At 36.7% G+C, this 12,047-nt stretch overlaps 1 protein-coding gene across 1 annotated transcript; it reads left to right on the top strand.

Annotated features, from left to right (window-relative positions):
* Positions 1–579: 579 nt before the first annotated feature.
* On the top strand, positions 580–10,677 carry LOC139741106 (UNC5C-like protein). The gene is made up of 3 exons (XM_071651698.1): positions 580–647; positions 4,627–4,947; positions 10,444–10,677. The coding sequence occupies exons 1-3, from the start codon at positions 599–601 to the stop codon at positions 10,563–10,565; spliced, it is 492 nt and encodes a 163-aa protein (XP_071507799.1). The 5' UTR covers positions 580–598; the 3' UTR covers positions 10,566–10,677.
* Positions 10,678–12,047: the final 1,370 nt, after the last annotated feature.

The following is a 12,047-nucleotide window of genomic DNA, read 5'->3' as shown; positions in this document are numbered from 1 at the left end:
GCTGATAAACAATGCGTTCGAATAAGAAGGGGAAGTGATATTAGGGAATAGCGGATTCAGGTTTTACATCCTTCATTCGATGATAAGAACATTTTGTACGATGCTGCAAAATGTCTTGGTAGATTACTGATTTGGAAATCTAAAACCCATTTGAAATATCAAGTTTTCTATTCTATCAGGTAATATTTGTTTAGAATTGAAAGTTTTGGAGATATGCATTGTCATGAAATATATTTCATCATATTCATGTACAGATCAGATTGGTAATTGACATAATTTTCTACTATTATGATGAAAATAAAAGGTCATTTGGGTGTAAATTTGGGATTTATGCTGTCGATCAACTGCCCGGAAATGTTATTGAATATTTTTGTTTAAAGATAGCAGATTAGTTCAAGAAATTTCCATGCTTGCTAAGACACGAAAATCGAAGGCATTTTGCTCAAGATCATCTTTTTTGATAGTCATGTTACTTCTTGAATGCCGAACAATACCTTGTCTATTCCACATGTTATTTGTTCGATGCTATAATCTTCTTCAGATTGGTGCGGTCACAAATATAGGTGACAGGATTGAAAAGCTGTCTGTTCACCAGAAGATGCCCGAGGGTGACAGACAGAAATCCCATGGACCTGATCAGAGGAGTGGTAAGAGCACCCCAAAGGATTCAGTTGAAAATAAAGACAATGACAAACAAAAATGAAATAGTCTGAACAATTAACTTTGGAACTACTTTGTAATTTCAGTATTAATACAGTGCCCCCAGATGCTGTTCCTGTTTGAACCAATTGCTGTTTGAATTTGAATAAAAGTATAGTCTGTGTGAAGCAGTGGACATTATTGATATGGACTACACATGAGTTTGTGCTAAATTATTTTGTTTTATTCCAATGATCTGTCTTTTGATGGATTTGATTTATTCATTTGGGGGCTCATCACACGCACATTTATAACATTGCTAATTATGTCATCGCACCGACTCATCAAAATATTATTTTCCTACTTAATTACGATTGCACACACGTACACACATTCATCAAACTGTCGCTGTATCTGTGCTTTGATCTTTCTTTTTCTTTTCTTTTTCTCGTCTGTTTGTGCATGCATCACATTTGTGCAATATTATCCAATCAGTTTGATGCATAAGCGAATGTACCCACTTCAAAACATTTATTTCAACGTCTCTTTCTTTGTTCAAGTCTTTAGAGTGAAGTGTCGACACTTTCTAAGTCTCTCAATCACTTATTGCTGATATGATTATGAAAACATACATCAGTTTCATGAAATCCATGATTAATTTCACAGTTAGGTTCCAGATTTTGCTCTATTTTCAACCCTCTGTACAAAATTTCACTTTGCACATGGGTCAATGAGTGTGTATGGGAGTGTGTGGTTAACACCATGACAATGGTCCTAAACAATGATTAGGGTTTGAATGCTCCATTATTTATTCATGAGAAATTCCACTATCACAACTAGTCTTTTTCAGCCTCCGGCAGTATCTGTGTAAAGTCAAACGCCTGCCGATACTGTCGTTGGGTCTCGACAGTGCTCTCCCAACTTCTGAAAAACGAAATTACAATGAATACCTTCTGTTCTATCGTAAACATGGTGACAGGAAGCAAAGAAAATCAATTAGAGTATACACTTGTGTAAATGGAGCCTTAAATAAATCTACTGTGAAACATATCGCCCCAATGATAAATGCTGCTGAACTCTTAACCAAAAATATTTTTTTTTAAATCAAAAAGTGAAAAATTTGTCAGACTATTTAATTAGTAGACAGATGTATTAAAATGAGGAACTTTAGATCATTTGTTGCTTATTTATATCCCGAATTTAGTGATATGTGAAGCAAGAATTGAAAATGGTTGCCAGCTGGAATGGAATGTGGTGTTTGCAAGCACATGGAAACGTGTGCTTCCTTTTTCCATTTGCATGCAGTTTACTCTTTACCGTGCATGAATCCAGACTAGCAGTGCCCATGGCAATCCACATGAATTATTGATTAAGCATTCATGTGCCTGGGAGCACGAGACTGACGCCTAGTCAACAGGTGGTTCAGGCATGTCCATTGTTCAGGGCCATTGTCAGCACACACTCACATACACATCATTGGTTTCTGTGCAAGGTTCAATTTTTGTACAGAGGGTTAAAAATTGACCAAAATCTGAAACCTCACTTCAAAATCAATCTTAGATTTAATGAAACTGATTTACGTTTTCACATTCAAATTACCTCCGACCAAATTGTACACTATTCAGCTATTATTTATATCAATGACAGTTTTATCGAATGAATAGTTTTTGAGCTATTAATGATCAAAAGTGGGAAATGTTTTTTGAAACACCTAGTATATCTACGGAATAAAAAAAGGAATGGTTTAAACAGGATAAAACAATGATAAATAAAAAGGACTACATGAAACAATATTAAATCATGCAACTGAATTAATTAATACTTTCAAGATAAAACCAACTTAGTTGTTAGGAATCATAAAAATAAGTTCGTAATTTGAAGAATATTCAAGTAAAAATCATGAGTCATAAATGAACGGGTACGGTTTTTAAGACAAAATTTGGTTACATAATATATAAAAGAAGTATAAACAATATAAGATCGGCATGGTGATACAAATGGTTAGTAAAATTCATTAAAGGCAAGAGAATACATAAAATAAAACATGAAGAGGATTTGCAAAAGCGTTGATGAAATTAACACAATATAATTACAACTAGAACACAAAATAAATATATTTTTCAATGACAGTATGATAATTTAACGTAGTTAACCAAAATTTTATAATTTGTGAAACATGCAAAGTACAAACAATAGCAGACAAACAAGCAAGCAAACAATTTGACTGAAACAAGTGTGAAAATGTAAAGTACAGAGAGGAAAAGAAGTTAGTAATAGAACAAATTTGAGTTCAACAACTACGAAGTGAACGCTAGTGGGGTTTCCTTACCTTAACCTGAGAAGAAGTAACAAATAACACAATTATCTGTTCAACTTTCTGAATAAATTGTCTAAAAAGTTAAGCTTCTGAGAGAGCGAGTAAAGGAGATGACATTCTTTATGCTCCGTATTTCTTGAGATAAAGAATTGAATAACTTAATGCTGCTGTAAAAAAATATGCTTTAAAAACTCTGTTTTAGGTTTAGGTAATTGCAGTTAAAAAAAAAACTGTTTCTTATTTATCAAGTCATCCGAATGACGCTCCTTGAATCGATCATTTTATGGATTTAAATTAAGGTATATTCTTGGTGAAGGAGTTGATCTTTTTATACATACATATATTATGTACAAACATCAATTGAGATGGGGATTATCTGCTACCGCAGCGCCTCATCAAAATGCTAATATCCTTTTGAAATATTATTACACACACATTATCACACCCACTGAGGTGTTTATGTTCATATTCAAAGACTCCAAATTCTTCAAAATAGATCACTGCGTGCAGTACTGAACGTACAAGCTAGGTTCCCAACTGACCTATTATACACAGCACTCCCCATCGATAAACTGGATAAGAGGCGACATAAACATACTCTACAAATTATGTATAAAATTGCACACAAGTTTTGTCCGAAATATTTGCTTGATATGTTTCAACTTAAAGTTTTCAGCTATAACGTAAGGAATTCATCGTTAAATTTTGTGTTACCTTTGATTAAGACTTGTTTCAAACATAAAAGTTTGACATATTCTGGATCAATGCATTGGAATAAGTTACCATTGGAATTGAAACAAAAACCAACGTTTGTAAGCTTTAAAAAACGCACTTGACCGAAACTGTTAATTGACAACTTTTTTCAGTTTCCCCCTTTGTATGTGCTTCTCTCTCCCTATCTCTCCTCTCTCTCTCTCTCTCTCTCTCTGTTTCTCTTTCTGTCTGTCTCCCTCATTCTCTCTCTCTCTCCTGAACTCTCTTTTTTTTTTTCGTCTCTTTCATTTTAAACTACGGCGATCATTTGTATAATTGTACATGGTTATCTTTGATTGATCATGTTTGTTTCTGTCGAAATGTGTGCCGCAGTTTCATCAACCTGTTATTGTGTTTTTTCTATATGTTTTTCTCGGTTTTTAAGTATGAGTTTTGTTTTTGTTTGTTTGTTTGGTTTATTTGTTCATTTCTGTATAAAATGTATATCTATGTTGTATTTTTTATCCGCACGGACCTGCGGAAGAACAGCCTTCGGGCTGAAGTATGTGCCGTGCATAAATAAATGAATGAAATGAAATGAAAATGAAATGTATCAACGCTTTCATCTTTTGTTTTTTTTTAATCTTATCCCGTCTGTGTCTGTCCACTCATCAAATTGGAGTAATTATTAAATGACCACTAGTCTTTTAAATTTGTGCAAACTATGATCTTTTTGGTCGACTCACTTCCGAAACATCTATTTGAGCACCTAGTTCATCGTTTACGTGAAATTTCATTATTTCTTACCTTTCTCGTTCTCTTCCTCCAAGAATGATTCGCAATGAACAGACGTCTTATTTTACGTAATGTAATTGTTATTAATATGCCATATATGGTTTCCTATTTGTATTTTATAATTCCTTCATTTTGTTTGTACCAATGAACTTCGAGAATGAATGCAAATCATTTGATTTCAGCAAAGGATGATCTTCTATTAGTTGAGAAGAGAATCGATCACTATGGAGGTGAGCTTCGGAACGAAACGTTTGGCATCTCACTCTCCATCCCTCCCGGAGCTCTGGTAGAGGGCACTAGCGAGATCATAACGCTAACAATCCTCACGGAGAAACCAGAGGACCTCAAACTGCGGGACGATGAAATGATCGTTAGTTATGGCTTCCGGTGTTCTCCACCAGGACTGAAATTTCTGGCACCAGTCCGCCTTACCATCCCTCATTGTGCAGTCCTGACTGATCCTGCCAAAGTCGAGACGGTCCTTTACCTGAGTGATGAGAATGGTAATACCAAGCCCTGATCTTGCTCACGAACATCTCGTTGATTTTGGATTTATCTTGGGTTTTTTTTCTTTATTTATTCATGACTATATGTGACCGTACATCATAAAACCAACAAAAAGTCGCAGCCCTTGATTTTATATGAGAACTCAAAAAAGAAAAGTGAAACCAGTCAACCAGGTCAATTTTAAGTTTTGTTAATAATTTTTGTAAGAGCTTTCAGCCAGGTCAATTTTAAGTTTTTTTAATAATTTTTGTAAGAGCTTCTATTTGTCTACAGTATTCTTAGCTTTGTGATCATAAAATGAATGGGAAAGTATATTTTTGAGCAGTTTTTCTGCAACCTTTTATTTTTTGGTAAAAAATAGTGAGATCTCGGAGGTCCCTTTTTTGTTCTTGAAAATTCTTAGCACACTCTTGACCTTTAACTCTACTCTCTAAAAAAAAATCGAGTGAAAATATTCACTCTTATAGGAGTGAATTCAAAAAAGAGTGAATTGTGAGTGAAAATGAACATTTTCACTCAAAATTCATTCCAATTTCACTCTAAATTCACTCTTTTTTCTATTAATAACTTTGAAAAGATAATGCTACTGCTTTGAAAGCTTTGATTAATCCCGGACATAATATTTTAGTACATCATGCTCAATATCAGCGTAATCTGGTAATCCCCTTTTGCTTTTGCTTCGGTGGTTACATCCTGTTTTTTGTCACGTTCATCGCACATCTAGCACGGCTTGGTAAAGATTAAGCGCTACATTAGACACTGTATTTTAGAGTCTTTTTACTCAGTTCACACTTTTCCAGATTGTGTGTTTTCTTTCTATTCTTTAGAGGGGTAAGAACAGTCTACTAGTATTTGAATTGAGTTTTACATCATTTTAAAGCTTAGAAAATGTTCTTTCAGGCTCTGTCCTTGACTAGAAATTCATGACTGGTGACTTCATGTTGGTTTTGTGGTGCAGGGTCTGCTGGTAAACTTCCTTGAAGATCTTCAGTCACGGCATCAGACATCGTCGATTTAGATGAGGGAGACTTTCTAACAAGCACTTCTCCCAGAGTCTGCCAACAGTTATACTGTCCTTATTTTTTGTTGTATTATTTTTATACCTTCGCCACGAGTTGTCGCCAGAAACATTATGTTTTCATAATGTCCGTCCGTCCGTTATTCCGTCCTTCCGTCCATAATAAACGTAGTAAATAATTTGTGAACAGCGTAGCTAAAACAAGAAAAGAAAAATGCTTGAAGTATCTCAGTAAGATTAGGCATATGAGTGGACGAAGTCGTGCCAATCACATTTTGCGGTGCACATGGTAAGGTCAAAGGTCAAAGGGAAATTCTAAAAATGTTACTATGTCCCCCATATTATTTCGATGCCTGAAGATATTTTCTCGAAACCTATCGTATACATGCATTACCACTCTGATAAACATTTTCTATGAAAGTTACGGGCTATGGGGTCAAAGGTCAAGGACATATGCATGTACCGTCTGACAGTGATTCTCCTTGGACTTTAGGGGTCATGGGGTCGAAGATATCAAAGGTCAAAGGTCGGGTTCAAATGCTTAAATTCTATTTGATGCCGGAATTACGCCCTTTTCCATGCCTTGGTGGTTATTTAATGCATAAAATAAGTAAACTAAGGTCCATAGTTAAGTAAGATTTTGGCCGTTGGGTAGAGGTCAAGGAAAATTTTCAAATGTCACCATTTCCCCTATAGTTTAAAAATAGTCCAAATTATTGTCATGAGAATGGATGTTACCAATTAGTGCTTTGAAGAATTGTGGACCATGGGACCATGGGTCATAGCCTTTTTTATCCGTGTTTAAAGAAAACAAACAACTAACAGACCTTCTATGGAGCGACGATGATTATGTTGAAACATTCAACGTTTAGGTCCTACCTGTTATCATTATTTCATTTTTGGAAAATTTGATTTCTTTTTAAGTCGTGGGTCATCGGTCTGTAGCCCCCATCCGCCCCCCCCCCCCCCACCTCCTCCGATAGATTTCCAGATGCAGTGCGAAGTAATACTATTCGACGTCAATAGCATAATTAGATTTTTCATAATAATATGGAAATGTATAAAAATATAACAAAATATCAACAATTCATATAACTCCCCAACTGCCCCCAAATAACATTGATATGTATATATCTCTATATATGATATAATTCAGCCATGAAGTCAACTAGAAATATTCAACGTTGGGGCACGATGGTGTGCAGGAGGTGCGCCAAGGATGTGATTGCGGGAGGGAACAATAGCGCAGAAAATGAGAAACGTCATGTACAAAGTACCATCATTAAACCGAGTGGAATTCAATGTGCCTATGAAAAGCTCAGATTAAGGGGTTTTTTTCCCTCGATTTCAAATGAAGTGTAATCTTTAAGGCACATTATGCTACGTAATTGCTATTCTCAGATACTCCTGCTAAAACCACAGACCGAATTCTTAAGTCGTTGTTATATCTATACGGCTCCCAAATATTTTATTCTTTACCTCCGGAAAGAAGGGAAACTTACAATATGAATTTAATCCTTAGAAAGAGTAAAAGCAATATTCTTCCCTTGTAGGCCTCGACACAGCTTTACTGGTATCATTTTTTTTTTTTCGTAAGATTCGTTTATCTGATGTCAACATAGATGCACGATTATATTTTTCAGTGCACTGTATTGTGAGCCCCTTTACTTTTTATTTCTTTTTATTTACTTTGATTTTAGCTACAATAAGGAATTCGAATTCACATAAGATTTTTTCAAACTATCATAGATTCCCGCTTTTCTTGGTCGTGTCCTTAATTTGTTTTTACAATCTTATTACCACTGCGGTATAACTTTTTTTAGAAATTATTTCAATGTGTTTGATTTGATGTATACGTTATCTTTAATTTTTCAATTATTATTATTATTCATGTTTATCGAAATCGTGACTCGCAGCAGTGAGATTGCTGAATTGCTCACAATTTTACATAAACGACGTGATGCATACACATAGATATAACAATACTTTCTGATACCTGTACACCTGTACTGCAAATTTAAGCTGTGTTCAGATGGAGGCAGTTTTGGTCGGAGTAACTTCGGAGGATAGGTCGAAGTAGTGCCCGTCTGAACAAAGTCGTGGTAACTTCCTTCGATCGGAGGAACTTACCACGACCTCTTCCTCCGAATCTCGCTACCACGACTAGCTGGTCGGAGTAAATTACCCGTGCGGACAAGCCCTCGGAGTATCTATGAACTTACATGCCTTACGACCTATGTAAAACTTCCTAGGTCAAATCGCAATGTTTACATTTTGCGACTACAAGTGCGCGTGTTGTGCAATCTAACCTAGTCGATTACGACGAAGAAGCTAAATGCAGAAATGCAGAAATTTCAGTCAACAAGAATGGAGAAGACAAATGCCACTGGTAAAAAACACAATCCCATGGTCGACGAATGCGGCGCTACCACTTTCGGAAGTTGCACCGACCCTCGCACATAAATTGGTCGGAGTTTCTTCCCACGACCGCCATGTGGCTACTAGGGTCGTGGTAAGATGTGCATTAATTTGAATTTTAATTGCCGTGCAATAAATTTTTACTCCGACTAGAAATACGTCTGAACATGGCTACTCTGATATCTGAATGGAATAAGAAAGATTGGTAGGTTCACATATCTCAAATTGACACTTACAAAGAAACAGTTGTTTTGTTTTTGTTTTTTATGTATGCCTGTTAATGAAATTTGTATTTTTTATATTGTTAACTGACTGTTTTGAGTGCACCAGGTGGGTTGGGGAGGATGGCCTGAGGGCCTAAGTCATTTAGTTGGCTCTTTCCAGACCCGGGCTACCCAACCTGGTGCCCCCTTACCACTCCAATGTACAATTTTCTGATTTCGAAAAATGTATTTGTGATTGAAAGCCAAATAAAATAATAATAATAATAACAATCATATAATTATAAAATTCTTTACACATACAGATAGAATGCATAAAAATATACATAGCATTCCGATACTTTGCTACAAAATGCCTCTTGGTGCATTTCAAACATCTGCTGAGGAGCGTGAGGGATGTGTCTTTAAACATGTGTGTATATAATGTGTATGCTGTTATGTGTGCGTGCATTTTGCGTGTTTGTTCATGCTGAAATGCCCTTACTTGTGATCAAAGAACATGCATACACAAAACAGAACAAATTCAATTACTACACTACAAGTACAGCCACAAAAACACTTCCTTCCATATATAAAGCAAAATGATTTAAAATAGATATTAAATTCCCATTCTTACCACGCACGAGGAAACAACCTCTTACTGTATCTCGAACATGTGTCGAGGCGCTTGAGAGGTGTATCTGTGAGCATGCGTGTGTGTGTGTGTGTGTGTGTGTGTGTGTGTGTGTGTGTGTGTGTGTGTGCATGTGTGAGTGTGTGGGGTGTGTGGGGGTGTTGTGTTTGTGTATGGATAAAATTGCTGCCATGAAAACTGAGACAGTAACGAGACAAAGGATTGACATCTACGGCATAAGATTGTATCAGTAAAAATATACCAGTCCCTAGGATAATAATCGCTTTACAAATAATACAGAATTATTTCAGTCTATTTGTGACTCTGCACCTCAAAACAAACAAAAAGTCGCCAGACATGAATTTTTAGTTAAGACCATATTCTGAAAGAACAGACTTTAAGCTTTAAAATGATGAATAACTCAAATCAAATGGACTCTCCTAACCTATCTTAATATTGGAAAGAAAGCACAAACTCAGGAAAAGTGTGAACTTAGAAAAGAGGCTCTGAAGTAAAGTGTCTATTCAAGCGCTTAATCTTTACCAAACTGCTCTGGCTGTGCGATGAATGGGACAAAAACACGAAGTAAACCACCAGAGTAACAACAATGAAGGGATTATTGGATGAAAGTGAAATTAAACATGCCTCATTAACATATTCTGTTCATAATCAATGCTAACTTTCAAAGCAGTAGCACTATCCTTTCAAAAGTTATTAGAGTTGAAAGTGAAGAGTGTGGACAAGGTTTTTCAGAAATGAAAAAGGGATTCTAAAAACACACATAATCACACTATTCTACCAAAAATGTTCGGGATAAACTGCTAAAAAACACACTTTCCTGCCCGTTTTATGATACCAAATTTTAGCATAATGTAAAAGAAGACCCGCTCTTTCAGAAAATATGAAAAAGTCAAGTTCGGCTAGGTTGACACATTTCACTTTAATATTTTCAGTCCTCACGCAAAATCAGTGTGTGCGACTTTATGTTCGTTTTGAGGTGCACGGTCACATTTTTTCTTCTTTGCATGCCTTTTTACGTAAGATTTTTTTTATTTTTTTTTTATTTATTTATTTTTTTTTTTTTTGGGGGGGGGCTGTCTTTGTAAGGGTCCATTTGAAAATCAGTGACTGATGAAAGGACTTCCAGACCCCAAATGGAAATTTATTATTCTATTCAATTCTTTCCGATTCTATTTTATTTTGTTCTGTTCTATAATAACAGGAAAACCAGTTAATATTGGTCGGCGCATAGCAGTGGTATTCGATGATGGACAGTCTCAAGAATCTGGATATAGAAGGATTACCTCCTCTGGAAAAGCTAGCTCCTTCCAAGGTCAGTCGTGACTAATCAAGCTCCAGAATACTTTTGTAAATATTATTCAAGTGCTTCATTCAAATATAAGTCATCAAATAAGCAGTATGCATGGAATGCCTCTTCATTTTCCACTTCTTTTATACTGAGCACCGTCTACAAGTAATAAATGGTTTCATTCCGACAGATCACCTGTTATTTCGTCATCACAGGAAGAGACTCGTTTGCTATCCTCCAGGTCATCGACAGTACTGGCGCCCGACTTCTCTGTTTATGGGAGCAGGCGTCGATATGCATCCATTGCAGTGTACAGGTTGTCATTTGTTCCGACACGCTGTACGGTGGCCTGGTTCCTTTGCTCTCCTTTCCTTTGTGGAATATGCATTGGTTCCTCTGCCCTTCTTCTGCCATCAGGTATGATGGTGATTCTGTGGTTCGTGGAAATATGGCTGTAATTTCGTTTTTCGCGTTCATTTTCTCACTTGCGTCGCGGAAGCGGGATAGCCTGTGGCGTCGTTTTTGTCGTCGGCGTCATCAATACTTTTGTAGCTGTACTCTCAATTACTTTCCACAGTTTTGAGCCATGACCATGAAAATCACACCATAGCAGGGACCTGACCTTAAAATGTTGGTATGATTTAAGTGTTGATGAAATTCTTCAAGGGCAAAGGTAAAGGTCAAGGTCAGGGTCGGTATTCTAAACAGGCCGTTAATGTTTTGTGGAAATCTCCTTCTTATACGAAGCAGGAGACATAATGTACACGAGATCCTACGGGGGCGGATCCAGGGAGGACCGCAATCGGCGCACGCCCCCCTTTATTTTTTTTTGAAACAAAAGAAAAAAAAAAGGAAAAAAATGGGAGGGGTGCGTGCGCCCCCCTTTAATTTTGTAAACACGCCCCCTCTTTACGGAATTCCTGGATCCGCCCCTGTCCTATGTATAGCAAGCAGTTACAACAGCCAGGGTGAGTGATGCAATTTAGTCCCCGTAGCAGGTGGCTGTTGGCGGAGGAGTTCCCTTCTATAAACCTCAAAATTATTACTTTTCCAGATACATGGTTTTCGATTCTGTTTTCCGCGTGTTCCAACTCACTCCGGATGTTGTGGCTCTCTAGAAGACTATGAGAATGCAGGAAAAGCAAATCCAGAGGTAGGTTCGGAACTATTGGCTGTTGGTGGGCTGCATGGTGACACATCGGAAGCACACACAAAGCTGTGAGATGACCATCTAACCTGACTGATTTACGAAGACGAGCCAAGTCTTTTCATTTTCCTGACTAACACTCTAACAGTATGTGTATTAAAGGACGCCTTCCCTTGCAGTTGTAATTAACTGTTGTTTGCGTTTCCCATCTCAAATAGTGAGCTTTTTGGAAGATCACGTATCCCGGACAGGACAAGAAGAGGACATCATAACTAAATCTTGATTCAGTGTAAGAGATAAGTATGGAAGTTAGCCAGAATGATGACCTGTGTGTAGGCATGGTAAACACTGTTATTATGCATTCGATAAG

This window comes from Diadema antillarum, unplaced genomic scaffold, assembly GCF_040938485.1.
Source record: "Diadema antillarum isolate AM-2024a unplaced genomic scaffold, OU_Dant_1.0 scf00000031, whole genome shotgun sequence".
Classification (NCBI taxonomy): Eukaryota; Metazoa; Echinodermata; class Echinoidea; order Diadematoida; family Diadematidae; genus Diadema; species Diadema antillarum.
This window is presented reverse-complemented; position numbering and strand designations above follow the sequence as displayed.

What these genes read in the sequence shown, in the direction of transcription:
- LOC139741106 (XM_071651698.1), top strand. Translation starts at nt 599, where the DNA reads ATGCCCGAGGGTGACAGACAGAAATCCCATGGACCTGATCAGAGGAGT. An exon ending in TGGACCTGATCAGAGGAGTG is followed by an intron (nt 648 to 4,626) that starts GTAAGAGCACCC and finishes ATTTGATTTCAG; the next exon opens with CAAAGGATGATCTTCTATTA. An exon ending in TTACCTGAGTGATGAGAATG is followed by an intron (nt 4,948 to 10,443) that starts GTAATACCAAGC and finishes CTATAATAACAG; the next exon opens with GAAAACCAGTTAATATTGGT.